At 49.8% G+C, this 24,613-nt stretch overlaps 6 protein-coding genes across 6 annotated transcripts; 4 read left to right on the top strand and 2 right to left on the bottom strand.

Moving 5' to 3' along the window:
* Positions 1 to 26: 26 nt before the first annotated feature.
* Positions 27 to 6,061, top strand: CI109_106530 (uncharacterized protein; the record flags this gene model as incomplete). Its single annotated transcript, XM_032003884.1, has 18 exons — positions 27 to 381; positions 461 to 525; positions 583 to 616; positions 669 to 837; positions 927 to 1,158; positions 1,232 to 1,801; positions 1,861 to 1,950; positions 2,004 to 2,027; positions 2,076 to 2,150; positions 2,200 to 2,906; positions 2,960 to 3,378; positions 3,438 to 3,525; positions 3,583 to 4,732; positions 4,800 to 5,349; positions 5,438 to 5,473; positions 5,540 to 5,625; positions 5,689 to 5,938; positions 6,003 to 6,061. 18 exons carry the CDS (start codon positions 27 to 29, stop codon positions 6,059 to 6,061), a joined length of 4,959 nt encoding a protein of 1,652 aa, XP_031861882.1.
* A 455-nt stretch (positions 6,062 to 6,516) lies between these two features.
* Positions 6,517 to 9,792, bottom strand: CI109_106531 (uncharacterized protein; the record flags this gene model as incomplete). The annotated part of the gene is made up of 11 exons (XM_032003885.1): positions 6,517 to 6,600; positions 6,766 to 7,070; positions 7,165 to 7,375; positions 7,444 to 7,617; positions 7,704 to 7,956; positions 8,019 to 8,512; positions 8,568 to 8,930; positions 8,992 to 9,344; positions 9,413 to 9,568; positions 9,634 to 9,694; positions 9,754 to 9,792. 11 exons carry the CDS (start codon positions 9,790 to 9,792, stop codon positions 6,517 to 6,519), a joined length of 2,493 nt encoding a protein of 830 aa, XP_031861883.1.
* A 350-nt stretch (positions 9,793 to 10,142) lies between these two features.
* Positions 10,143 to 10,645, top strand: CI109_106532 (uncharacterized protein; the record flags this gene model as incomplete). The annotated part of the gene is made up of 2 exons (XM_065967857.1): positions 10,143 to 10,189; positions 10,384 to 10,645. The coding sequence occupies 2 exons, from the start codon at positions 10,143 to 10,145 to the stop codon at positions 10,643 to 10,645; spliced, it is 309 nt and encodes a 102-aa protein (XP_065823929.1).
* Positions 10,646 to 11,090: 445 nt separating this feature from the next.
* On the bottom strand, positions 11,091 to 14,742 carry CI109_106533 (uncharacterized protein; the record flags this gene model as incomplete). The annotated part of the gene is made up of 12 exons (XM_032003886.1): positions 11,091 to 11,110; positions 11,172 to 11,251; positions 11,311 to 11,496; positions 11,555 to 11,994; positions 12,056 to 12,425; positions 12,492 to 12,760; positions 12,819 to 12,993; positions 13,055 to 13,263; positions 13,326 to 13,414; positions 13,486 to 13,970; positions 14,040 to 14,207; positions 14,276 to 14,742. 12 exons carry the CDS (start codon positions 14,740 to 14,742, stop codon positions 11,091 to 11,093), a joined length of 2,958 nt encoding a protein of 985 aa, XP_031861884.1.
* Positions 14,743 to 16,986: 2,244 nt separating this feature from the next.
* Positions 16,987 to 21,459, top strand: CI109_106534 (uncharacterized protein; the record flags this gene model as incomplete). Its single annotated transcript, XM_065967858.1, has 12 exons — positions 16,987 to 18,138; positions 18,205 to 18,257; positions 18,326 to 18,840; positions 18,900 to 19,018; positions 19,083 to 19,851; positions 19,918 to 19,942; positions 20,007 to 20,240; positions 20,319 to 20,509; positions 20,579 to 20,596; positions 20,661 to 20,798; positions 20,875 to 20,956; positions 21,033 to 21,459. The coding sequence occupies 12 exons, from the start codon at positions 16,987 to 16,989 to the stop codon at positions 21,457 to 21,459; spliced, it is 3,723 nt and encodes a 1,240-aa protein (XP_065823930.1).
* A 249-nt stretch (positions 21,460 to 21,708) lies between these two features.
* Positions 21,709 to 24,463, top strand: CI109_106535 (eukaryotic translation initiation factor 3 subunit B; the record flags this gene model as incomplete). The annotated part of the gene is made up of 8 exons (XM_032003888.1): positions 21,709 to 21,803; positions 21,909 to 22,094; positions 22,162 to 22,348; positions 22,420 to 22,566; positions 22,630 to 23,310; positions 23,370 to 23,523; positions 23,580 to 24,001; positions 24,065 to 24,463. 8 exons carry the CDS (start codon positions 21,709 to 21,711, stop codon positions 24,461 to 24,463), a joined length of 2,271 nt encoding a protein of 756 aa, XP_031861886.1.
* Between the last annotated feature and the right edge of the window lie 150 nt (positions 24,464 to 24,613).

Below are 24,613 nucleotides of genomic sequence, written 5' to 3' on the forward strand. Positions count from 1 at the left end.
TACATCTCTCATTCCCTTCTCCCACAATGGCGTCCCCTTATGCCAAAGGGACTCGAGTCTGGTTACCAGACACCACCACCGGCTGGGTGCCCGGTACCGTCTCCTCTCTCACCGCTCCATCGCCCGACGACCCGGACGCATCTCCCACGACGGAGGTGACCCTTGTCGTTTCTTTTGATAGCGATACAACTGGCGGGACTACCAAAACGCTCAAATTCCCTTTTTCAGTCTTACAAGCCGCCAGCGCAGATACAGGAGCTGGAAACATTCAACCTTCCAGTGCGACGCCGGGACAGGATCAGTTGCCACCATTGAGGAATCCACCGTTATTGGAGAGTTCGGAAGATCTGGCAAGTTTAAGTAATTTGAATGAACCGTCTGGTAAGTCTACACTCTCATAGACATCGTAGTGGCAATTACCGTTCTGGAAAGGGCGAGCTGATGATGGACGAAACAATAGTGCTGCATGCCATCGCAACGAGATATCATCGTCATCTACCATACACATACTCTGGGATCGTCCTGGTGAGTGCTACTACCACTCTGTCTTGTGACCACCCTCACTGACTCTCGCTCTTGCAGGTCGCACTCAACCCTTTCAGTCCTTTGTCCATCTGTGAGTTGCTCTCCTTGTACCACCCTTATGCAGACGATTGACAGCGATTTAGACGGACCCGAGATCATCCAAGCGTACTCTGGACGAAAGAAGGGAGAGCTGGAACCTCATTTGTTCGCTATTGCGGAGGAGGCTTTAGATTGTATGCGAAGAGGAGCAGGAGGCGGTGGTACGGATCCGACTGGTGCAGGAGATCAGACCATTGTGGTCAGCGGAGAGAGGTACGTCCTTCTTAACATCTAGGTTCAGGCTTTCTGTCAGACTGTCGTTGGCGGCACGAACGGAGGCTGATCTTAGCCCCGTCCTTCAGTGGTGCTGGTAAAACCGTTTCTGCCAAATTTATCCTCCGATATTTCGCATCCGTTGAAGACCCCAGCAAAGCCGATTCGAACAATGGAAGGCGGAGAGAGGCTGGAGCAGATGACGATGGGATGAGTGAAGTGGAGAGACAGATTTTGGCGAGTAACCCAATCATGGAAGCGTTCGGTAACGCGAAGACAACGAGGAACGACAATTCTTCGCGATTCGGGAAATACATCGAAGTGAGTGTAGTCCAACATTAATCTATCTGTGCAGAGGATTGTTGAAAGCTGACGGAGGCACGAAATGGTATAGATCTTGTTCGATGGTCAACACGAAATCGTCGGAGCGAGAATACGGACTTATCTCCTGGAACGATCTCGTCTGGTCTACCAACCTGAATCCGAGCGAAACTACCACATCTTCTATCAGCTTCTCGCCGGTGCACCCTCAAAAGAGCGAAAAGACCTCTCAATCTCATCGAACCATTCCGATTTCGCTTACATGGCTGGCGGAGGAGCTACATCTACCCCCATCCCAGGAGTTGACGACGCCAAGGAGTTCCGTGACACACAAACAGCTCTATCGACCGTCGGTATCTCTGTCGAGCAACAATGGCATATCTTCAGACTGCTAGCGGCGTTGCTACATCTCGGTAATATCAGAATCACACAAGCCAGAACAGATGCTGTTCTAGCGGACGACGATCCTGCATTGGCGTTGGCCACGAACCTTCTAGGATTGCCTGCGGCGGATTTCAAGAAGTGGACAGTGAAGAAGCAGTTGGTCACTAGGAGTGAGAAGATTGTGACGAGCTTGGGATCAGCTCAGGCGATGGTTGTGAGAGATTCAGTAGCGAAGTTTGTGTACACCTGTCTATTCGACGTGAGTGACGATCCTCATTCCGTGGATGGATACGAAGCTGATGTGCGTCGGAAATGTAGTGGTTAGTCGGCGTGGTCAACGAGAGTCTCTTAGGCGAGGGTGGTGAAGGCGCGAAGAGAGCGACCAAATTCATCGGTGTGCTAGATATCGTAAGTCAGGTCTCACATGTCACTCGATAGAACTGGCTGACAGTCAAGTATAGTACGGGTTTGAGCACTTCAAGAAGGTAAGTAGCTCGACCTCACAGGAATGGTAGTAGCTGATCGTTCCGCAGAACTCGTTCGAGCAATTCTGTATCAACTGGGCGAATGAAAAGCTGCAGCAGGAGTTCAATGCGCACGTCTTCAAGGTGAGTAAAGCCCATCTCCGACCTGACGTGATGCTGACCTGTACTGTAGCTCGAGCAAGAAGAATACGTCCGCGAACAGATCAACTGGACTTTCATCGAATTCGCCGACAATCAAGCATGTATCGACGTCATCGAGGGCAAGATGGGTATCCTTACCTTACTCGACGAAGAGTCTCGTTTGCCCGCCGGCGCCGACGCCTCTTTCGCCAACAAGCTGCATCAACAACTCACAAAGCCTGAGCAGAAAGAGGTGTTCAAGAAGCCTCGATTCAACCAGAACGCTTTCACCATCACTCACTATGCTCATGATGTCACCTATGATGTTGAAGGATTCATCGACAAGAACAGAGATACGGTTCCCGATGAACATCTTGCATTGCTTCAGAGCTCGTCGAACGAGTTCTTGCGAGAAGTCCTTGATGCCGCTTTGGCAGCAGCCACAGCGAAGGCAAACGGCGAGCAAGCTCAGAAGGCTGCCTCGGCTGGACCTGGACCTGCCAAACGAGCAGGAGCGGCGACGAAAAAGCCTACGCTCGGTTCAATATTCAAGAACTCATTGATCAGCTTAATGGACACGATCAACAATACCAACGTGCATTACATCAGGTGTATCAAGCCGAATGAGATGAAGAAAGCTTGGGAGCTGGACCCTCAACAGGTGTTATCGCAGTTGAGAGCTTGTGGTGTGCTAGAAACCATCAGAATCAGTTGTGCAGGATACCCTTCGAGGTGGACATTCGCAGAGTTCGGCGAGCGGTGAGTCTTGTTCATGCTTGTGAATACTATAGCTTATGCTGTCCGCTGTGTAGATACTATATGCTTGTCAACTCGAAAGAATGGTCGGAAGACATGGGCTACAAGGGATTGTGTTCGCTCATCCTTCAAAAGACCCTCAAGGACGAAGACAAGTACCAGATGGGTCTTACCAAGATCTTTTTCCGAGCGGGCATGCTCGCCTTCCTCGAGTCGCTCCGTACAGCGAGACTCAACGAGCTCGTCACACTCGTACAGAAGAATGTCCGACGACGGATTGCGTACAAACAATACCACACTATGCGTAACTCGACGATCAAGATCCAGTCCTGGTGGAGAGGAATTCTGGCTAGGAGATACGTCGAGGAGAAGAAACGGGAGACTGCCGCCACGAAGCTGCAGAGTGTGGCGAGGGGATATATGGCAAGGGGAAAGTTCATGCAGACCCGCGAGGCGGTGGTCAAGATTCAAGCTGGTGAGTACGGCATCGACTTGCAAGGCTGGACAGGACTGATAGATACCTGGTTTATTCAGTTGTGAGAGGTCATCAAGCGAGAAAGAGAGCGCTGGAGGAGCGAACTTCCTCTGCTGTGCTGACATTACAATCACTCTTCCGTGGAATGTGAGTAACGATGATGACGTTCGCACGAAGATATAAGCTGACAGTCTTCCCACTCAGTGCTGTTCGAAAGCAATACCTCGCGCAGATCCGCAAGGTTGTCTTGCTCCAATCGCAGTGGCGTCGCAAACTCGCAGTGCGCGAACTTCGTGGTCTCAAAGCCGAAGCAAAATCTGCCAGCAAATTCAAGGAGATCTCATACCAGCTGGAGAACAAGGTCGTGGAGCTCACCCAGACTCTTCAGAAGCGAACTGCCGACAACAAAGAGCTTGGTTCCAAGGTCAAGGCCTTGGAGCGACAGATCGAGTCATGGCAAAGTAAACACGATGAAGCTATCACTAGGTCGAAGTCCCTTGAGGGAGAGTTGGCGAAACCGACAGTGCCTCAGAGTCACTTTGAGGAGATCATGGCTGCCAAGGCGGAGACCGACGCTCAATTGCGAGAGGCTGTTAAGAGGGTGACCGACCAGGAGAAAGAGATTGCTAAGCTCACCGAGGAGTTGCAAATCCAAGCACAGGAGATGGAAGAGAAGCAATTCTCGATTGACACTGCTGTGGCAAAGAATGCGGAAGATCAATCGACTATTGCTGGCTTGCGGGCAGAGCTAGCGTCCACAAAGGAGCAGATCAGCAGGAACAACACCTTGAACGCCTTGACGAAGAACGAAAGGCAACGGGATGCTCCTCCATCTCCTACCTTCGCGACGAACGGTCTTCGACAGCTAGAGAATCTTGGTATCGCTGGTGGGGACAGACAACCGAGCAATTCTAGACGGAGGAATAGGCGACACTCGACAACCGGAACTGGACCAAACTTCCACGCTCGAAACCTCTCACAAGAGGAAGTCCAGAACATCAAAAAGTCACAGCAGAACAATCGCGCCGTATCAGTCATGTTCCCTTCGAACGGGCCAACCAGACCACGCGACTCCTCAGGCATGCCTCTACCACCTGTGTCGGATAACGCTTCAGACGAGATTTTCAGATTGTTGGAGGACGAGGAAGGTTTGGACGACGACGTTTTGAAGGGTTTGATTGCCGACTTGAAAATCCCTCAACCGAGCTTGCACAACCCACCATTGGCCAAAGAGGTCATCTTCCCGGCTCATCTTATCAGTCTGATCAGCAACGAGATGTGGAAGCGGGGTATGATTCCCGAGTCGGAGAGGTTCCTGGCGAACATCATGCAAGCGATCCAGCAGCATGTCTTGGTGAGTGACAAGCTGTTATGCTACAAACATTACAGGCGAATGAGGCTAATTGAGCCTGGTAATATAGTCCTTCAAGGGCGAAGATGTCGTCATCCCCGGTATCTTCTGGCTTTCCAACGTGCAAGAGATCCTCTCCTTCATCTGTGTGGCGGAGAACGATGCTGCTCAAGGCTTCGGACCCGGGTTTGACCAGACCAGTGATCGCGACATGGACGAATCCTGGGAAGCGTACGAACGCTTGGTCGGAATAGTGAAACACGATCTCGACTCGTTAGAATACAACATCTACTACTCGTGGATGTTGGAGGTGAAGAAGAAGCTTTCGAAAATGATCATCCCGGCTTTGATCGAATCGCAATCCTTACCTGGTTTCATCACCTCGGACGGATCCGGTCGAATGTTCTCGAGAATGTTGAGCGGGATGGGATCGACAACTCAACCTACTGCGACCATGGACGATATCCTCAACCTACTGAACAAGGTCTGGAAATGTCTCAAGAGCTACTATATGGAAGAGAGCGTGATGCAGCAGGTCGTGACGGAGTTGTTGAAGTTGATAGGACAGATTGCGTTCAACGATCTGATCATGAGGAGGAATTTCTGTTCTTGGAAGAGAGGTGAGTGGGGAGGTCCACATGAGTCATCGATTTGGCTCTGGTAAAGATGGAAAGGACACTTTTTGCTGACCTTGGGACACGACTACAGCAATGCAAATACAATACAACATCACGAGAATCGAGGGTGAGTAGCTGAGTCGACACTTTTCACGGGCAGAGCTGGACGCTGATTTGTGGTGGTTTCACGCAGAATGGTGCAAGTCTCATGATATGCCGGAGGGTCTCTTGCAGCTTGAACATCTCATGCAGGCGACCAAGCTATTACAGCTCAAGAAGGTGGGTATTTCTTGCAATTTGATCGCAGCGATATACTGACTCTAACATACGTCCCCTCTTCAGGCGACAATGAACGACATTGAGATTCTCTTCGACGTCTGTTGGATCCTCTCCCCATCTCAAATTCAGAAACTCATCAGTCAATACCACAACGCGGACTACGAAGCGCCCATCTCGAACGAGATCTTGAAAGCAGTAGCGGCGAGAGTGAAACCGGATGATAAATCTGATCATCTGTTATTGACACCTGAGACGGAAGAGGTGGGACCGTATCAATTACCGCCACCGAGAGAGATTGCGGGGTTGGAGACTTGTGAGTGACACCTTGTGAGAAATGTATGAGAGAGCAGAATGCTGATTCTCCTTGCAACTCGTAGATGTCCCAGCTTGGTTGAACGTGCCTACAGTGAGAAGATTGGCGACATTCGTGGCGTAGACGTAGTACGGGTGTCATACGGACAGTTATCAGCGGGAAGAAGAAGGACGGAAGGTTGATGTGGTGTCGCAGTAGACTAGGTTGGGTTAGGTGCCTTTCTTGTTATTTCATTTTTCACAGATTTTGTCGCATTTCATTTCTTAGCATAGTTCATAACGTCTGCTTGATTGATGGATCAGGATACTGGATAAAGTGGTACTCGTTCTCGTATACAACGGTCACTTCGTTTTCCAAGTCAAGCTACAAAGGTCATCCAAAGTCTTCACGTGGGTCAATCGCATTCAAGTCGAGAGTTATAGAGCGCTCAGATCGTCAATTGGATGGAAGACACCAACTCGCGGTGCACAGCAGATCTAAACGAATACATGTCATGCAGGTGTAGATATGCCATTGATATATTTGGTATACCTCCCCGTCGAGCGATTCTCCCACTCCGCTCTTGCGACACCACTCTCCTACTCCACATCCATCTCGTCTTCTTGTTCCGTCGTCGTGGCGCCGATCGCCATGACGGGAGGCGGTCGGAAATCGTCTGACCACTGCGTAGTGAGGAATATCAGTCAGCACTCGTACGTTTAACAAACACAATCAGAAATTGATATTTCGGGGAATGAGGAGAGGAAGAAACAGAGAGGAAGAGCACATCTTTGTTCAGATGCGCTTCGCACTACACGCTACACGCTACACGCTACAGGCAAACGCACCTTTGGATATTGTCTCTTGTACAGGCTCATACAGATCGTATCCATCTGTTGGATCGGACCATCGAAATGCGCTTTGAAATAACCGTGTGTTCCTAAAGCTTCTTTGATATGACCTATCCTTCCGAACTTGGTATGCATCTCTACCGATTTGAAATAATCGATATCGTCTCGATTGAAGAACATGTATCGGATCGTTGCTGTTTTCTTGTGGACTTTGAATGGATGACCGGTCAATACGATTCTCTTGGCGACGATTCGTGTAGGGTCGGAAGATAAGAAACTTCCCATAGCGACGAGACTTGGTACTGCAGTCATCGAACACAAAATAAACATAAAGGGTTAGTACCGTATACCACCACTACCAAGGATGCTGACGGGGAGAAACACAGCGCCACTCACCCTGATCATCTCCTTCGTCTCGGAGTAAGAGACAAGAGCTCTTGCCGAATGAGATCGGTCCAAATGTCGTAACGACAGTCGCACCACCGGGTCTCAAGAATTTCTCAGACTTGTGCACATTGTTAACGCCCTTGCCACCTCCTCTGACATGTTGAGAGAAGACAGGTCGGATGACATATCGTCGTGGTCCAACACAAAGGATCAGAGGGTCCTACCAAGCGAGTCACACAGGATCAGCACAGGTTCCTATCCTTGACAATCACGTAAGACTCCGCTCACCTTCGCTTTGACCGGCTCGGTGTACTCGGTATTTCGTTGGACGGTAAAGTGCAGAACGGACTGCTTGTGCTCATGTTGCAACAAGCCGTGAACGATGAACGGTAATGTTGAATCTCGCTCATCGTAAACAGATCGAGGCACGTCTTTGAGGACCAAGATCACACGAGTACCAGCCTAGTCATCACACAAAAACATTGTCAGCTGTCTATTCGACACCGGCTACCAAGAGAACATTCGCTAGAACGTCCCGACCAACTCACCTTGACACCCGACTCCACACCTTCCCGCTCGATCCTCTTTCTCGTCGCTGAGAAATTCTCAAATTGGAAGATCTTGGCATAATCAATCGGCAAGTTCTCATAAGGATCCCAAGGACTGGTCCTGAAACTCTTCAGACCTCTATATCGCTGGAATCGCGTTCGAGCAGGGATATGTCGTGGAGTGTCAATCTCATCAGGGAACATTTGATCTTCTCTCTGAGCCTTTTCTCTCTCCTTCAAGTAAGCTTCGTATCTGGAAAAGAGTTCATCAGTTTCACCCTCCAGTCACCAAAAATCTGCTACTCTGGTACTCACTCTCGCTCCTCTTGTTCCGGATCAAGATCCCGATGCACATCATCCCTTCTTGAATCAAGCTCAATCTCCTCCGTTTCCTCCTCTTCCTCCTCATCATCCCCTCCATCTCGACCATAACCATCCGCCACACCAGCGACGTCATCCTCGCCCGACATGTCCATGTCATCCTCATCCTCATCATCCTCGTCATCATCCTCGTCTTCATCGTCGAAGATCCACGCAGCCTGATAAGCACTGGTTCCCTTGGGTACTCTCTTCGTTCTCTTTTTGTCGCCCTTGGAACTGCCGGCGGCCGCATCGGCACCTTCTCCCATCTCTTCCTCTGTCGGCCAGGTCTGCTCATTGGCCAAAAGATCGGGGACATTGGTAGCGGTCAGATCGTCGGCAGCTTCGGTAGGTGCAGACAAAGGATCAACGGCAGCGTCAATGGACATGGATGCTTGCTGGTGCTTTTTGTTAGCGAGCGCAAGGGAAGATGGTGGCGCGGGAAGAATCTGAATGCAGGCATTAGCACGACGATATTCGATGGTTGAATCAGACTTGACTCACCGATTCGACCTGGAAATCACCTCGTCCGGAGATGTGTACCAATCTATCGGCACTCAAACATCCACCTCTAACGGTCCCGACGACCTCCAATCGACCTCTCTCTTCGCCATCTTCTCCTTGCACATCATTCCTAGTCCACTTGACAGCATCAAGACCCTCAGCGACGATATATGCTCGACCCTCGTCACTCCTCGTGCCTCCAGGAGTAGCCTCGCACAGTGCTCGAGCTAGAAGGGCGGATTCGTTGGGCGTGTCGGCAGAGTGAATTTTGGGTACGGCGGGGAAGAAGTAGTTGGTGAATGAGAGCAGGGATTTGTGGATCAGTTGTCGGGTATCAGGTCGGATTGGGTCAGACTCGGGCGACTGAGAAAACGGATCAGCATCACACCGCGAACACTTGCACGATCAAACGACGCCGACTAACCTGAACACAAGCGACGATCTCGGCACCTCCAACTTGACCTTGGAGACATCTCAAGATCGCCTCGCCTTCCAACTGGACCTCGTCCACGCTACTCAGCAACAAGACGACATAATCGCTTACGAAAGCTGCATCCAGTGTGGGGTACAGCGACAATGGAGGTAAGAGGTTGATCTGAAGAGTCGTCTTGAACCTAGGTGCTCGCACGAGGTATGTACCCCTTTCAGCGAGAGTGGAGGCGATCTCCTCTAATTCGGATTCAGGGAGACCCAAAGATGGAAGGAGTTTGGCGATGAATGTACGAGGAGAGAGGGAAGGAATGAGAGGGACAATCGATACGATCCTTGGGACTGAACCTGTAAATAACAAATTGATCGGAATGAGATCAGTCGAGCGTTTCTTTCGAAGATAAACGGTCACGTACTACCACCACTACTTGTGGAGAAGAACTTGACGTCCTCGACGACTGTCTTCCGTTTCAAATCTCGCTTTTGAGCATTCGCATTCAATCGCGCCTTCTTCGAACTCCCAGAGACGTTCTTTCCTCCTTTACCAGGATGTGAAGAGCCTGCCATTTTGCCTATACACGGGTACAAGAAGGTCAGCTTTGTCGGATCCAGAGTATGGTATATGAGGTAGACTGACCTTTGGCAGCGGCTTTCAGAGAACCTTTGGAGGCATGTTTAGACTTGAAAGACTTGTTGGCCTGCATCAGAAGTTGGAGTGAGAAATCGTATCATATCAAGAGGAAGGGTTTGAACTGACCTGTTTCAAAGTCGGCCTGTGACGATGATCCGACACCATATTGTATGCTACTAATCGCTTCTATACCTCTGAGCGAGTGTGTGATCGTCCGTCAAGAAGGGATGTTGGCTAAGAATGTACAATGAAAGACTGCAATTGTGACAATCAAAGTAACGACGCCGCTCAACTCTGTCAATCTCGTTGAAAATATCTGAACAAGTCACGTGACGGTCCATGCGTCCCTCCTTCGCGGCGTACATGTGGGATCTGCTATCTATCTCTATCAGCACAAGACGAATACTTCAACTGCACACATCTCGTCTGACATCGCGACCGAGGAAGACTAAGCTGTCCGGAAGAAGCAGACCCGAACGATATAGGTGAAGCGATAATACTGAAGATCACGAATCATGGACGAATCGCTATTCCTCTTCTCGCTGATCTGCGGGTTTATCCTGTAAGTGGAGTATAGTGCAGTCTCCATCGTACTAAATTGTGCTCTACTGACATACCCGTTCTCTTTCTCTTCCCTGGTCCATCCACCATGCTCTCTTTGCTGGCATTTGCGATGTCTTGATCCTAAATACCGGCCCTATCCCTCTTTCCTATCTTCCCTTCTGAACGACCCGCCTTACTCTTCCGACCTAACAGCCTGGGCTCCATCATTTACTGCTTCCTCTCCACATGTCTCGGCCTCCAAATACGTCGATCCGACCTAATCGAAGCATTCTCGTTCCCTACTCCCTCTCAAATACGCGCTAGAGACGCAGAGCGAAGACGGCGAGCGCAAGCGCAAGGTGAAGGATACGAGTTGGACGAGGTTGATAGAGGGGTAAGATATGGATTGGGCGGAGCGGAAGAGTTCGAGATGATGAGAAGAGGTGGGGTGGGTCCAGGGAGGGGACTGTATTAGCAGTCCTCCGAGATTAGATAATGCATAGATGGTGTAGCGGGACTTTTTTGGGCATGTGCGTCTTGGGGCTTCATATCGACCTTGGGCGAACAAAGAGGTTGGCGGTTGACTGCGTTGGCTTTCTGGTGCGTATATAATGGACCAACGACATTGTTATGCCGATTTCATTGAGATATCCTGGCATCTACGACGGCACCACTTTGCCACAACAAACTGTCTAAAGCCCAGACGATGCATGATGAGTTGTAAACCGGACCCGAAAAATAGACGATGCGAATGATTATAAGGATTCGATTCAAAAAAGATAATGTATAACAAACATTCTTCTACATTTCCCACCTGTTCTACCACTACCACTGAAAACCTCAAAATAATAATGGAGCGAAATGAAGCCAAACGAGATGTGATGAAATGAGGTGAGTACGCTTCCCCGACCAGGTTTCGATCAGAATTGGAAGAGCAGCACTGTGAACGAGCAACGTGATCAGCACTTGCCAAGTGATACGACAGACACGTCGCAACTTACACCAAGGATTAAGCACGATGGGGTACAAGAAATGACAACATGCTTGTGCCATGAGCGGTAGAATACACGTAAAGTTGGTTCTAAACCTCAAATTAGCAAGGGGCCAATTCTGGGTGTTGGTATTGAGGTGCAAACTCACATTCTGTAACCGATTGGTACGACCGGGGAGGCCATCATTGCCACACCTAGAATCATGATCCATGAGACGATCCAGATATCCCAGAATCGTTTCCACATCGCTGGCCATTCCTTGAAGAAATGTGATAGTTCGACTTCCTTGACTGTTGACGCCCATTGCATATTATATCCAGTCAAGTGCGCAAGCCTGAAAACAAAAAGTCAGTCGTTGAGCCTGGACAGCCACTTGAGACATTGTTACTCACAAAGCTGTTGTCAAATGCCATGACATTCCACAGAAGAAGAAGAAGAAGAACACGATCCATTTGAAGTTGTTGATCAAGGCATTACCGATCGAATTGGCGTTCAAACGATATTGGAAGAGAGCCGAAGAGACGTTGGAGAGACCACAGAAGATGACGATACAAGTCAAGAAGACCTGCCACGAGCTGAGGTAGAATAGATCGAGGACGTCGTCGAACAGACCGATCAAGACCCAGTTGAGACACGAGAGGACAAGGGCACAGGCAATGGCGTAGTAAGACGAGATGTAGGCAAGAACAGAGATCTTGGAATGGAGAGGGATACCGTCGGCCCAGACGAATCGGTGGAAAAGAGGCGTGATGGGTCCTTTGGTGAACCATTGTCGGATAGGCTGGAAGAGCAATTCCGAACATCCATAGGCGTACTTTTGCCATCGATTAAGCTATCCCCAAAAGCAAGTCAGCCTCTGTCTATCCGACTCTTTGTAAGAGGATAGTACTCACCTCGTCATCGGCTGTCAACGACACACCCTCTTGGAAACCACCATTCGAGTAGGAAGCCCATCGCAAACTCCATCCACGCATTTGTAATCTCAAAGCCTGATCGAAATCTTCAGACACGTGTGACTCTGACCAACATTTCCTGATACCGTCATCCTCGTCGATGAAACTGGCATCCTGGATAGCGGTCCATCGGAGGAAAGCGTTATGACCGACGAAAGGGGCTACCTCGCCGTTGGCAGCACAGAAGGAAATCGCGGTGTTGATACGAGTTGTGAAAGATGTGATACCGTTCTCGAAGAAATGGCCGACAACTTGCATGACAGCAGATTCGTGTTGGATGATAGCGATGTTGGGGGACGAGTGGAACTCGCTGTTGCCATTCGTTGTTTTAGTCAGTCTACTTGATTTTGTGTAGGATATACCAGTCATCACTCACGAGGCAGCGTCGAGGAAACAGTCTTCAGGTACACGGGTGTCGGAGTCGATGATCAAGATCAACTCTCCAATACGGATGTTACCAGCGGCCCAAGCGATACCCTCTGACTCTTCGAGAGCTTTCGCAAGCCCTTCCTCATAGATCTCCCGTTCGTCCTCGTCGGTCCAGATCCAGTTGGGATCGTTGGGATCCTCCTGAACGGGTCGGAGCTCGTCCATGATCTCTTCCACCCGAATAGAAAGTCGGTTACCAAAGTTCATGTTTGATGCCTAATCGCCCGGTCAGCCCAACTCTGCATATGCCATACTGAGAGCATGCTGTACACACCTTCTTAAATCGACCTTTTCGGATGAAACCGTCTTTGCCGTGTTTGGGTCTAGCAGTCCAACCAATATTGTTACGATCGTAGTATGCCTTTCTGATTTCCTGTTCTTCTTCGTCCCAAAGTTGCATACCGTCGTCAAAGACGAAGATGTTGACAGATCCACCTTGTCGCTCGTACCTGCCACATCCGTACCTTGTCAGACATCTTTTTGACAATTGTGGACTGTAGGCCGACTCACGTTGTGATAGCCTTCTTCAAACTTTCGACTGTGGGAATGATGACACCTTCTAATCCCTCTTTGTAAACGGGCATTTGAATGGTAACGTGAGGCAATCGACCGGTCATTCTTTCGGGTGCTTTACCAGAATAGTAGGCCGAGTTTTGGTGACACTGAGCGACAGGACCGAACATTTGCCACAAGTTACCCATGACACAAATGGAGAAGAACTGAAAGCGATGTCGTCAGCCCAACCCGTGCTTCTCTCGACAGGGCACAAGAGCAGACTTACAATGGCCAACAGGTAGCCGAAAGGAGCTGTAGCCATCAAAGCTAGACGAGCATATGAGCCGTCCAGCAACACTTCCTTAATCAGATTTCCTGTCCGACCCATTCCTCGTTAGTCACAAGTCTCGTATAACGATGCGGGCCAAGAAACTGCGTATACTCACGGACACCAGAACCAATAAAGACAAAGGTCAAGATCATTGCAAGACCTGAGACCAATGGAGCGTAAAGCATCATCGGTCTCCTATCTCTTCTTTCCCAATCACCCTCTTTCGCCCCAACCTTCTCCTCAGCATCACCCTCTTCGCCATCTCTCAATTCTTTCTCCTTCTCAGCATCCCTGTCGACCCAACCTTCTTCATCATTCTCGTCTTTCTCGTCGATATCCTCGTCATCTGATTCGCTCTCCGGTTCGAGGACCTGAAGCTCTCTATGTCGCCCTGACCATACATAGGCGATCATACGTTGTTCGAGAGCTTCGGCAGACGGGATGAGAGTCTCTACTTCGTCGGCCCATACGACTAGACAGGCGTCGGCACGGACGAAAGCTGCGAACTGATGTTTACGAGCACCAGCGAGCTGAGAGAGATCGTCAAGAATCTGAATTCGAGTGTTGACGTCAAGAGTAATTTCAATAGCATCTTCGTCACTGTCACAGAAGGATCGTCAGACTTCATTCGCCACAGCCCAGCAGAGTGAAGGAGGGGACGCGACTCACCATCGGGCCATGATGGCTTGGACGACTTTACTTGTGATCTTCAGCGCGATTTCGGGATTGAGGGTTGAAATGGCCGAGTCCCATTCTTTGATTCGTCTACCGAGCTCCCGTGCTCCCTTCTTCCCACTCTTCGGTTGGGGATATGTTCTGAGCACCTTCTTCTTCACTCTACGAATTCGCATCGTGGTTAGCAATCTATCCTTCACTCACCATATCTAGTCGTAAGCCGTACTCACCGAATGGTGACAAGTCCATCAAAGTCGGCATCTCTGAACCATCCTTGTCTCTCTGCTACGTTCCAAAGATGTCTCACCATCATATCGTATTTATCTCTCACATTCTCTCCGTCGTCCTCGTCGCTCTCATCAGAACTACTACTAGCGTACGAGTCGGCGCTCGAACTGTCGAAACTCTTTCTCTGTGATCCACCGGACGAACTACTGCTCGCTGAACCTCTTCTCTTTCCAGCACCTTTCCGTGTCGATCCAGAACCTTTGGAGGAGATGGAATCGGAATCTGATAGTTCCCACGAAGCCTTGGAGGCCTTCTCGTCGAACTCATCTTCACCTTCTTCGGTGAGGACATGGGTGTTGTACGTCTCAGTCGGTCGACGAGGGACGTGGGGTGCAGGTGTACCGTGGGAGGAAGGGATGGCGGGGATGAAGGAGGAGGCAGCAGAGGACATTCGTCGGAGGAAGGACATGGCGGGCAGTTGTGGGTGTTTGTGGGTTATGCCACCGAGGGGGGGAGTGGAAGTGGCTTCTAGAGGGATCGTTGTTGTCGTTGTGTCTATGGGTTCGTTTGAAGTCCTATGTTTGTCTCCGTCAAGCTACAAGAAAGTGAGGGGAAGGTAAGCCACTACAGAATGAACGTTGACAAGTATAGAGGACACTCAACACACCGAGTAGCTGTCGTGCGTCGAAGACTATCCAAAGCCTGTTTTCTCACTCCTGTGCGTAACGATTCTACCACCTGAGTCAAGCCGAGACGATCGAACGATCAAGCAACGCAAAGCGGGGTGAGACCAATCTTGATTAGTAGTCGGATCGCTGATTCGGTCGGTCGGTCAGTCGATTGATGGCGAAAGTGATGTTATGTGATGTGATGTGAATGGTAAAAGGCCCCAAGTCTAGTCTTGGTCTCAGAATTGATGGACTGAATTGAGATGGTGGGTACCGACCGTATTCAGGGAGGGGAAGTCAGGTCAATCGTCTACCGGTGACTGTCTATACTTTCGTTAGGGGCTAGATGGTGGTTCCTAATGGAAAGATATTAGATTGACCGATTTAGGGAAGAAAATGTCTCGCGAACGTGTGAAAGAGCTGGCGCTAACTAGCTAAATCGTACGGCAGTAGGCAGTAATGCAGTATGCAACATGCAGTGGTAGTAGTCCAGAGTTGTTTTTGTCCAAAGAAAAAGAAGTGGCGTTGATGAGTAACGTAATTTATCAAGTAATGTTCGTGGGCGCCTTCTGGACGATCGGATGAACAAGGGATGACGAGGCGAATACTGTACGGAGTACATGGACATGGATCGTATGTTAACATTATAGGGTTCATCATGTTCCCAGACAGCTGAGAGAGCGGGTGTCCTCCGCATACTCGGACTAGTGTAGGGTGTCGTCCCACACTCAGTCTCTTGGCGAGTCGGAAAGCATCGTTAATTTGATTGAGGGAGAAAGTTTTAGACCTTGACTATCGGTGAATGTGGATGAGCGTTAGTCTCCTTGTCTGGGACCTGATGTACGGCGCGCTACAATATCAGCGCAGTATGCAGCCAGCAGTAAGGGTCAATGTATAGTTCCACTGCAAGGTCTGCGTATGCTTGATGCTTGATGCCGCGAGTGAGGTCAGTTTTGAATTGGACTGTTGTTATTGTGAGACATCAGATGGGGACTCAATTGTAAGGTTTATCGTTGCCTGCGAGAATTTGGACCCTGACTTGTGCCGTTCCGAACCCGTGCACCGAGTCGGAAGATCGTCAGGTTCAAGGTTCCGGTCTGTCAGTCGGTCATAATTACCACATCCGGCCGGTTCGGTGATTTCCGTGTTCCTGTAGGTGTCTTTGTTTTCCCTAATCTAACATGTCTCGGGTGATAGGAACGAAAAAGTGAATTCACCAAGGTACACACACCAACTGTAGCACGATAAGGGATGGAGGGATGAAAGAAGGGGCAGAGGAGGCTTGACAAGCCCCATCTACCTACAACACATGCGACTAACCTAACCTCGGTAGTACTCGTAGTGTATGGTATGATTTGATCCGATCTGATCTTCGACTTGAACATCGAGAACAGAACCGCTATGGGAAATAAATTGAGACGAAAGCTTATATTCGATGGGTCAGTCACCGATTGAGCCTGGGAGAAAGGGCAACAGCAGGGGATCCTGAATTCGATGGATCGTTCTCGTCTGACTAGCAAACGTTACCGGCGACAGGCAGTCGGGTCGGAATAGAACGTGGACATTGCGTAACTCGTAGCATCAGTGAATACAGCAGACACAATTCTCACACCACACCATAGCAATACGCAGAGGCAACAAGTGGAAACGCTGTATCGACTAAACTCTGTGTCTATCATCAATACAGTGGACTTGGACAGAAACAACGAAGTGAAAGTGAATGGTACGATAGCCATAGATACAATCATCGGTACTGCACCTCGTCAAGTCAACTATAGAGCAATTATACACCATCGACTTATGCCTTGACGATTTTGTTTGGACACCGACGACAACCTCGACTGATACGAAATAGAAGGATTCTGGGGTAGACGGGAGGATCCGCTGAGAACTAGGCATACAGATATAGAATAGAGGTGTGAGTGGGCTTTCTGAACTTTGTCAGACTTGCTGGCTAGTCTCCAAACAACAAGCTCACTAGTTGAACGGTTGCCATCTCTTCACCAGTCCACACTCCCCATCTCACCCCTCTTACACACATCATAATGGGTCTCTTCCGAAAAGCCAAGCCGGCTTTTTCGCCTCCAGAGCTACCCACCACCAATCCCTCACCACCTCCCACCACCGACAATGCCGTCGCTTCCTCTTCGGTCCAGCCCAGCTCACCGATGGCACGACGACCTTCCTTCTTCCCTGGTCTGGCAGCAATCGGTCTCACCGAACCTGCACCGGATGCTCCTGTTGACCCAGTAACAAAGACACACATGTTCTCGGGACAAGAGCAGTTCACTTCGCTTGGTGGAAGAAGAGCTCAGTCCATTGTGCCCGCGTGGTCACGGAAGGCTTCATTGGCAGCTGCTAGGAAGGACACGAACCCTGTTCATCTGAGAATGGGAGAATCGGATTACAGAACGGAGTCAGGTATCAATGACGTCTTCTACAAAGCAAAGTTGACAATCGACGAAGAGGACGAGGATGAAGAGGAGAACGAGCCTAAAGCGCGACTGGACTCTGCTTCTTCCCTCGACTTTGGACTGCCCGTCACCCGTCGTGCTGTAGATAAAGGGAAGGGAAGAGCATCGATTGGCTGGGAAACGCAATTGGGCTGGGAGAATGGTCCGCCTAAAGGTCATGCGAAGAAGTTGAAGAAGGGCAAAGGAAAGGATGTTTACGGCAAGAGCGGTGGGAAGAAGAAACAACGACACCGAGCAAAACGAGTCATGCGAAATCTTGACGAGGATCTGGACGCGTACAACGCATATGCTCAGAACGGTCTAGTCGCCCTCACTCGGTCCAATGGACCATCGAGAGATCAATCGCACTACAACATTCCAGCTTTGACCCATCAACCTGGAGTACTCGACGGCGACGAAGCATACCTCCCGCATTCCAACTCGCAACATCTGTCCAACTCCACTTCCTTACCGCTTCTCGACGATATAGTAGAGGATGACGGGATTCCTCGAGCAGTGTTGGTCGGAGATGGATTTGATGCTGTCGACGTCATGGCAGATCATATCTTCAGAATAGGTGTGCAACAGAAGAAATGGTTCAAAGCGCCAAGAATGGGAGCGAGGAGAGAAGATGTAGCAACGGGTGTCTCGATCAGAGTGAGGACAGGATTGTATAGAACTTTCCCGGTGAACTACGAGGCATTGAGGCCGTTTGAGGATGCGATGCTCAAGCTGAATCCAGAGGTGAGCAATGGTTCACTTTCTAACCTTCAGAGTCCTGAGCATCAAACTAATTATCAAATACCGTAGGTTGCAATCAAGATGAAATCAGAGATCGTCGCCAGTATCTTTGTTGCTTACATGTGAGTCATTTGTGGCGCCCTGTCCAGTAACATTGGGAAAGTCACTGATCGTGTATTGCCCGTTACAGCAACACATCACCATCAATGACCGAGCTTGTCATCGACGAGAACACCCGTATTCAGATTCTCGACAGCGTTGAGCTTCTTGCCCGAGCTCGAAAACATCAATATGCCGCATTCGTTCGATCTGAGCAAGCTTTGGCCGTGTGGGCCGATGACGTCGAGAACGTCATCCCCGCCGCTGAAGCGCTCGAAGAATCGCTCATACAATTCGTATGGCGAGGCGAAGCGGTCAACGTCAAATACAACCAAGTCATGCTGGTCGACGCGGCCAATCGTGCTGAGCAGGAACAGGTCGAAAGACGCGCTTCGGAGATGGAGAAGATGGATGTCGACGGTGAGGTCCTGCCAACACTTGATGAGAAGGGAAGTGTCAAGACTAGGGATGAAGATCTGGATCCGGAGGATATTGAGATGAGGAAGGTTAGAGCGTACTGGAGAGAAAGACCGGTCATGCTCATTGCGCCGATCACTGATGGGTTGAGTATCATGTTGTGTATGCTCCTGATTTCTATGGGTCTTCGTGAGTTGCATCTATCCTATAAGTTTTAGTAATTACTAACACTGCCGGACATCTTCCAGGTACTATCATCAAGGAGTACTTGCTTGATGGAGGGGCACTTCGTTTCGTTCTGCTCATCTTCTGTCCTGCACTATTCTGTATCGCCTCATTCGCCTGTATGTGTGTCATGGGTTCGATCGTAAGTTTTTGCTCGTTCCGTCCCGTTGAACAGTTCAATATTCTGACCTTTCTTCGACTCACAGGGTCAAACATTTGGTCCTATCCGACAAGTGACTCAGAAATCAAAGTACTTCAGCGGTGTGGCACCCAAACGAACCATGGGAGAGTTGTCTCACGTCACTGTCAAATTACCCGTCTACAAAGAATCGCTCGAGGAGGTCATTCAACCTACCATTGAATCGCTAAAAAAGGCCATCACGACTTATGAGCGACAAGGTGGTTCTGTCAGTATCTTGATCTGTGATGATGGTCTTCAATTGCTCTCGAAAGCCGAGGCGGACAAACGACGACGATTCTACTTTGACAATTCGATCGCCTACATTGCTCGACCCGGACATGGAGTGGACGGATTCATTCGTAAAGGTCGATTCAAGAAAGCTGGAAACATGAACTTTGCCACTACTTTGTCATTACGAGTCGAAGAGATTATGGACGATCTACGACCTCCTGCTCAAGAAGCGAAGGGAGCCGATCACTTCTGGAACGAATTGGACGAACTTGAAATTTACGATCAAGCTCTCGCTCAAGTACTCGAGGAAAGAGAGGGCAAAGCTTGGGCAGCGGGAAACATCAGAATCGGAGAAATCATCCTCATCATCGATTCGGATACTCGTGTACCAGAAGACTGTTTCGCCGATGCCGTTTCTGAGATGAAAGAGAGTCCGGAAGTCGCGATCATTCAACATATGTCAGGTGTCATGCAGGTCGCCAACCATTTCTTCGAGAATGGTGTCGCTCATTTCACAAGAGGTATTCAGCACGCTATCTCATACTGTTGCGCGAGTGGTGAAGGTGAGTCAAAACCACATTCCTAGCTTACAATGCGTAAATTGTACTTACCATACTTGCCCCGTACAGTCGCCCCTTTTGTTGGTCACAATGCGTGAGTCCCAGCTTCTAGGTATCCCAAAAGGACATCGAGCTGACAGATCGCTGCTACTGCTTAGTTTCCTCCGTTGGTCAGCACTTCAAGAGTGCATGTCTATCGACCCTGATGACGGTGTAAACAAGATCTGGTCCGAGGACCACGTCTCGGAAGACTTCCAAATCGCCGTCACGCTACAGATCAGAGGTTATGTCGTTCGATGGGCCACCTATTCCGGTGGTGATTTCGAAGAAGGTGTCAGTTTGACCTGTGATGATGAGTTGAACAGATGGCAGAAATATGCTTTCGGTTGTTCGTAAGTATCTTCGACATTTCCTCGCACATCTGTTTTTTATTGCAACATGGTCGCTGATCGTGCTTGAACGGTGATCAGAGAACTGCTCTTCCACCCTCTCAAAAACTGGTTCACAAAAGGTCCGATCACTCCGCTGTTCAACTCTTTCGTTTGGTCCAGCATCCCTCTTCACTCCAAATTCACGATCAGTGGTTACATCTTCTCGTATTACGCTATCGCTTGTTCTTGGTTTTTGACCGTTGCGAACTACTTCATCGTTGGACTTGATCGTGAGTGCAGATCGAACTTCTCAGTACCCAAAGAAAACCTGTTCGCTGACCATCATCTTTCCGTTGCAGTACCTGTTGACGGTTATTGTGAGTCAAGACTGACCTGCCTGGTTCACGACGAGACACACACGCTGACGCATACCGCAATTAGACCTTCCTTCATGGGACGTTACCCTCGTCTGTATTGTTCTATTCGTCGGAATTTGTAATGTGGCGTTCATCACACTACGATACCGATTGAAGATTCCCAACTGTTCGCAATTGGCTTTCGATCAAATCAAGTGGATCCGTGAGTTGTGACCGCCCTATTCTGAACCAACCTTCGATGGAACATCTCGCTGATTTGGGTCGGTTTCACTTCGCAGCGTTCTTCAGTATCTTCTTCACGGGAATGTCGATGCCAATGTCGGCTGCTCTGGTCAGTCATCTGGTCGGATACAACATGACGTGAGTGTTTCGTCCTCCCCTCCACCTGTTATGTAGCACGAGCAGATAGCTAACGGACGATTTTCAATAAATCCAGGTGGTCAACAACTGTAAAGACTGTAGAGAAATCCAACTTCTTCCTCCAGATACCTATTATCTGGCGTCGTTTCTGGCCTCAAATCTGCTTCTTCGGTCTCTGTGTGGTCATGATGATCGTCACAACATCAAGTCTCATGCCTTCAGGGTACAGGATTGGCGGTGTGGAGATCTTCGTTCCCATGGGTTTGGTGACGGCTTCGCACTTGTTGTATCCCGTTGCACTCAATCCTTGGTTCTTGGCTTTCTCGGTGAGTTGCGTCGTAGCGGGCGTTGCGCCAGACCTAGACATATTGCTGACCCTACTGCCTGTCCGATTTTCAGTTCTAATCAAGACGGCTTTCTTTCTCGTCTCTCATCATCCGATGTGTTGTCTCTTTGGGATCTTTCTTTTGGGACACTGTATGTATTCGCATTGGGCATTATAGATTCGTTTAGTCAATATAATACGTGCATCAACCTAGTATCTTATGCATACAAATCTGCTCTTCAGAACAGATGGTAACAATCCACACCATCGAGTACAGAGTGCCACACTCAGGGAAATACCGCGGGTTTTGATATTGGAATGAAGAGCGTCACGAAGGGAAAAGTCATTGATGCTACCTGGAATTATCCTTTTGTTCATCTCTTTCTGCCTTTAGACTACTTGCAATAATCACCTATACACACCTAAAATGTCTGCCGCAGAACAGATCAACGGATTTTCAGAGGAGGAGGAGCTCGATCTTCAAGCTGAGCTCGAGGAGGGTTACGCCGACATTGAGGAGAGGTGAGTAGAACTTTCCCTCATCATTCATGGCTTTCGCGTTGCATCTCCCATCAAAGTCTGTCTCGAAAGCAATGGAGGTGATACTGATGCTTCCTTCTGTTGCAGATATGCTGTCGACACACAACAAGGTTTCGAAAACGTGCTCGTTATCGACAATATCCCAATCATCGATGAGGGCAAGAAACAACGATTGGTCGACAGGTTGAGACAGTTGTTCGCCAAGGCTGGCGCAGCTATTGAGGAGGAGAACATCAGCATGCCATGGGATGATTCAGCTGCAACAAACAAGGGGTGAGCTAAGCTGTCCAGCTGACAATGGTCATGCGGTTTCAAAGAGCTGACACATCCCGCTTGTCAGATTCATCTTCCTTACCTACCCCGATGCTCAACAAGCCGAGAACGCTCTGAGAGTGCTTGACGGTACTGCTTTCGGTAAGAACGTCCTTTACGTCAACCGATTCGGAGACATCGAGAGATACGCCAACATGCCCGTTGGTGAGGGTGAACTCCCCACCGGCTGGAAGGAGAAGCCTTACGTCGAGAAGGTACGTCATATCAAAATGATTGTATGATTGAGGACAGAATGCTGATAATCGACCGTTTTTTGGACTCACAGGACCACCTTCGAAGTTGGTTGGGCGACAACGCTGGACGAGACCAGTACCTCACTTTCCGAGACACCGATGTCAGCATCTGGTGGAACGGAAGAAACGGTGTTGCCGAGCCTGTCAAGGGCGCCGATGGCAAGCCTCTCAAGAACTCCGTGAGCTAGCCCTCGCTCACCATCTTTGCGCAATCAGCTGACCTGGGCGTTCTCGCATCGCAGAAATGGGGAGAACTCTACCTCCAATGGTCACCTCTCGGTACTTACCTTGCGTCTTTGCACCGAGTCGGTGTCGCACTCTGGTCAGGTCCCAAGCTCGATGGACCTATCGGTGTCAACGTTCTTCGATTCACCCACCCCGGAGTCCGACTTATCCAATTCTCTCCTTGCGAGAACTACCTCGTCACCTGGTCCGACGAGCCCCTTGAGAACTACGAGAACCACTCCATCGCTGCTCTCCGTGAGACTTTCGGTCCCGAGGACGAGGGAAACCACTTCGTCGTCTGGGACGTCAAGTCCACTCGAGTCCTTCGAACTTTCCCCGCCGACAAGCCCGCTGGTGCCAATGCCGACGAGGCTTCTCGAATGGCTTGGCCCGTCTTCAAGTGGTCTCCCGACGACGCCTACATCGCCCGATGTAACGTCGGTACCGGTATCTCGGTCTACGAGCTCCCCAGCATGGGTCTGTTGGACAAGAAGAGTATCAAGATTGAGGGTGTGCAAGACTTCGAGTGGTGTCCTATGAGCGACAAGGACCACGCGGCTAAGAAGGATGGCAAGGGCAAGGAGTGCATGATCGCCTTCTGGACCCCTGAGGTTCCCAACCAGCCGGCCAGGGTCAACCTCATGGCTATTCCCAGCCGAACTATCCTCAGGTCAAAGAACTTGTTCAACGTCACCGACGTGAGTCTTCCTCTTGTTCTGTGCACCCAAAGTAGTCACTGACCTTGACTGCGCGATAGTGTAAATTCTACTGGCAAAGCCAGGGTGATTTCCTCTGTGTCAAGGTCGACCGACACGCCCGAAAGGCCAAGTCAAAGAAGGCTACTTTCTGTAACCTCGAGTTGTTCAGAGTGCGAGAGAAGGACTACCCCGTCGAGGTCATCGAGTTCAAGGGTGAGTGATCAAAATCATCACATCAGATGGACGTCCAGCTGACATCCAATCTACAGACTACGTCCCTCAATTCGCTTGGGAGCCGGCAGGAACTCGATTCGCCATGGTTTCAAGCAACGACCCCAACTTTGGCCAAGCCATCCCCGGTGTCGTGGTCAAGTACAACATCGACTTCTACCAGCTCGACCCCAAGAAGGGTGACTTCACCGCTATCAAGCACCTCGATGGCAAGATCGCCAACACTCTTGTCTGGGCGCCCAAGGGTCGACATATCGCTCTCGCCACTATCGGATCTTCCACCAAGTTTGATATTGAGTTCTGGGATCTCGACTTCACCGTCGATGAGCGACGAGAGGGTAGCGAGCCAGGAGCCAACGTCACCATGTTGGGTACTGGTGAACACTACGGTGTTACCGACATCGCCTGGGACCCCAGTGGTCGATACATCGCCACTTCTGCTTCGTCATGGAGATCATCTGTGAGTGGTGTTGTACGCTTCTCTGCTGAGGTGCTCGAAACTGATCACATGTTTGACCCGTAGCCCGAGCCCGGATACTGTATTTGGGATTTCAAGGGTCAACAACTCGCCCACGAGCCCAAGGACCGATTCAAGCAATTCCTCTGGCGACCTCGACCTGCAACCTTGTTGTCCAAGGACCAAATCAAGAAGGTCCGAAAGGAGCTCAAAGAGTTCTCAAGACAATTCGACGAGGAAGATGCTGCCGAGGAGAACCGAGGAAGTGCCGAGAAGTTGGCCCAGCGACAGAGGGAGATTTCGGAATGGAACGCCTGGAGAGCGAGGAACAACAAACGTATCGACGAGGAGAGGAAGAGCAGAGGAAAGGAGAGGAAGGTTCAAGAGAAGGTCGAGGAGGAGGAGAAGGTCGAAGAGTGGGTGGAGGAGTTGATCGACGAAACCGAAGAGGTTGTCGTGGGTTAGTCGGCATAGACAAATCTCCGAACAAGAACACGATGTGGATTTGTACTCGTCCATCTTTATGCATCTTGTGCTTCTCCAAGTTCACGACTGAGCATGAAAAACTACAATTCCATGTATACAGTATATTCAAGTTGGACAGACAAATCTCCA

This window comes from Kwoniella shandongensis, chromosome 12 (genome assembly GCF_008629635.2).
Source record: "Kwoniella shandongensis chromosome 12, complete sequence".
NCBI classification, from domain to species: domain Eukaryota; kingdom Fungi; phylum Basidiomycota; class Tremellomycetes; order Tremellales; family Cryptococcaceae; genus Kwoniella; species Kwoniella shandongensis.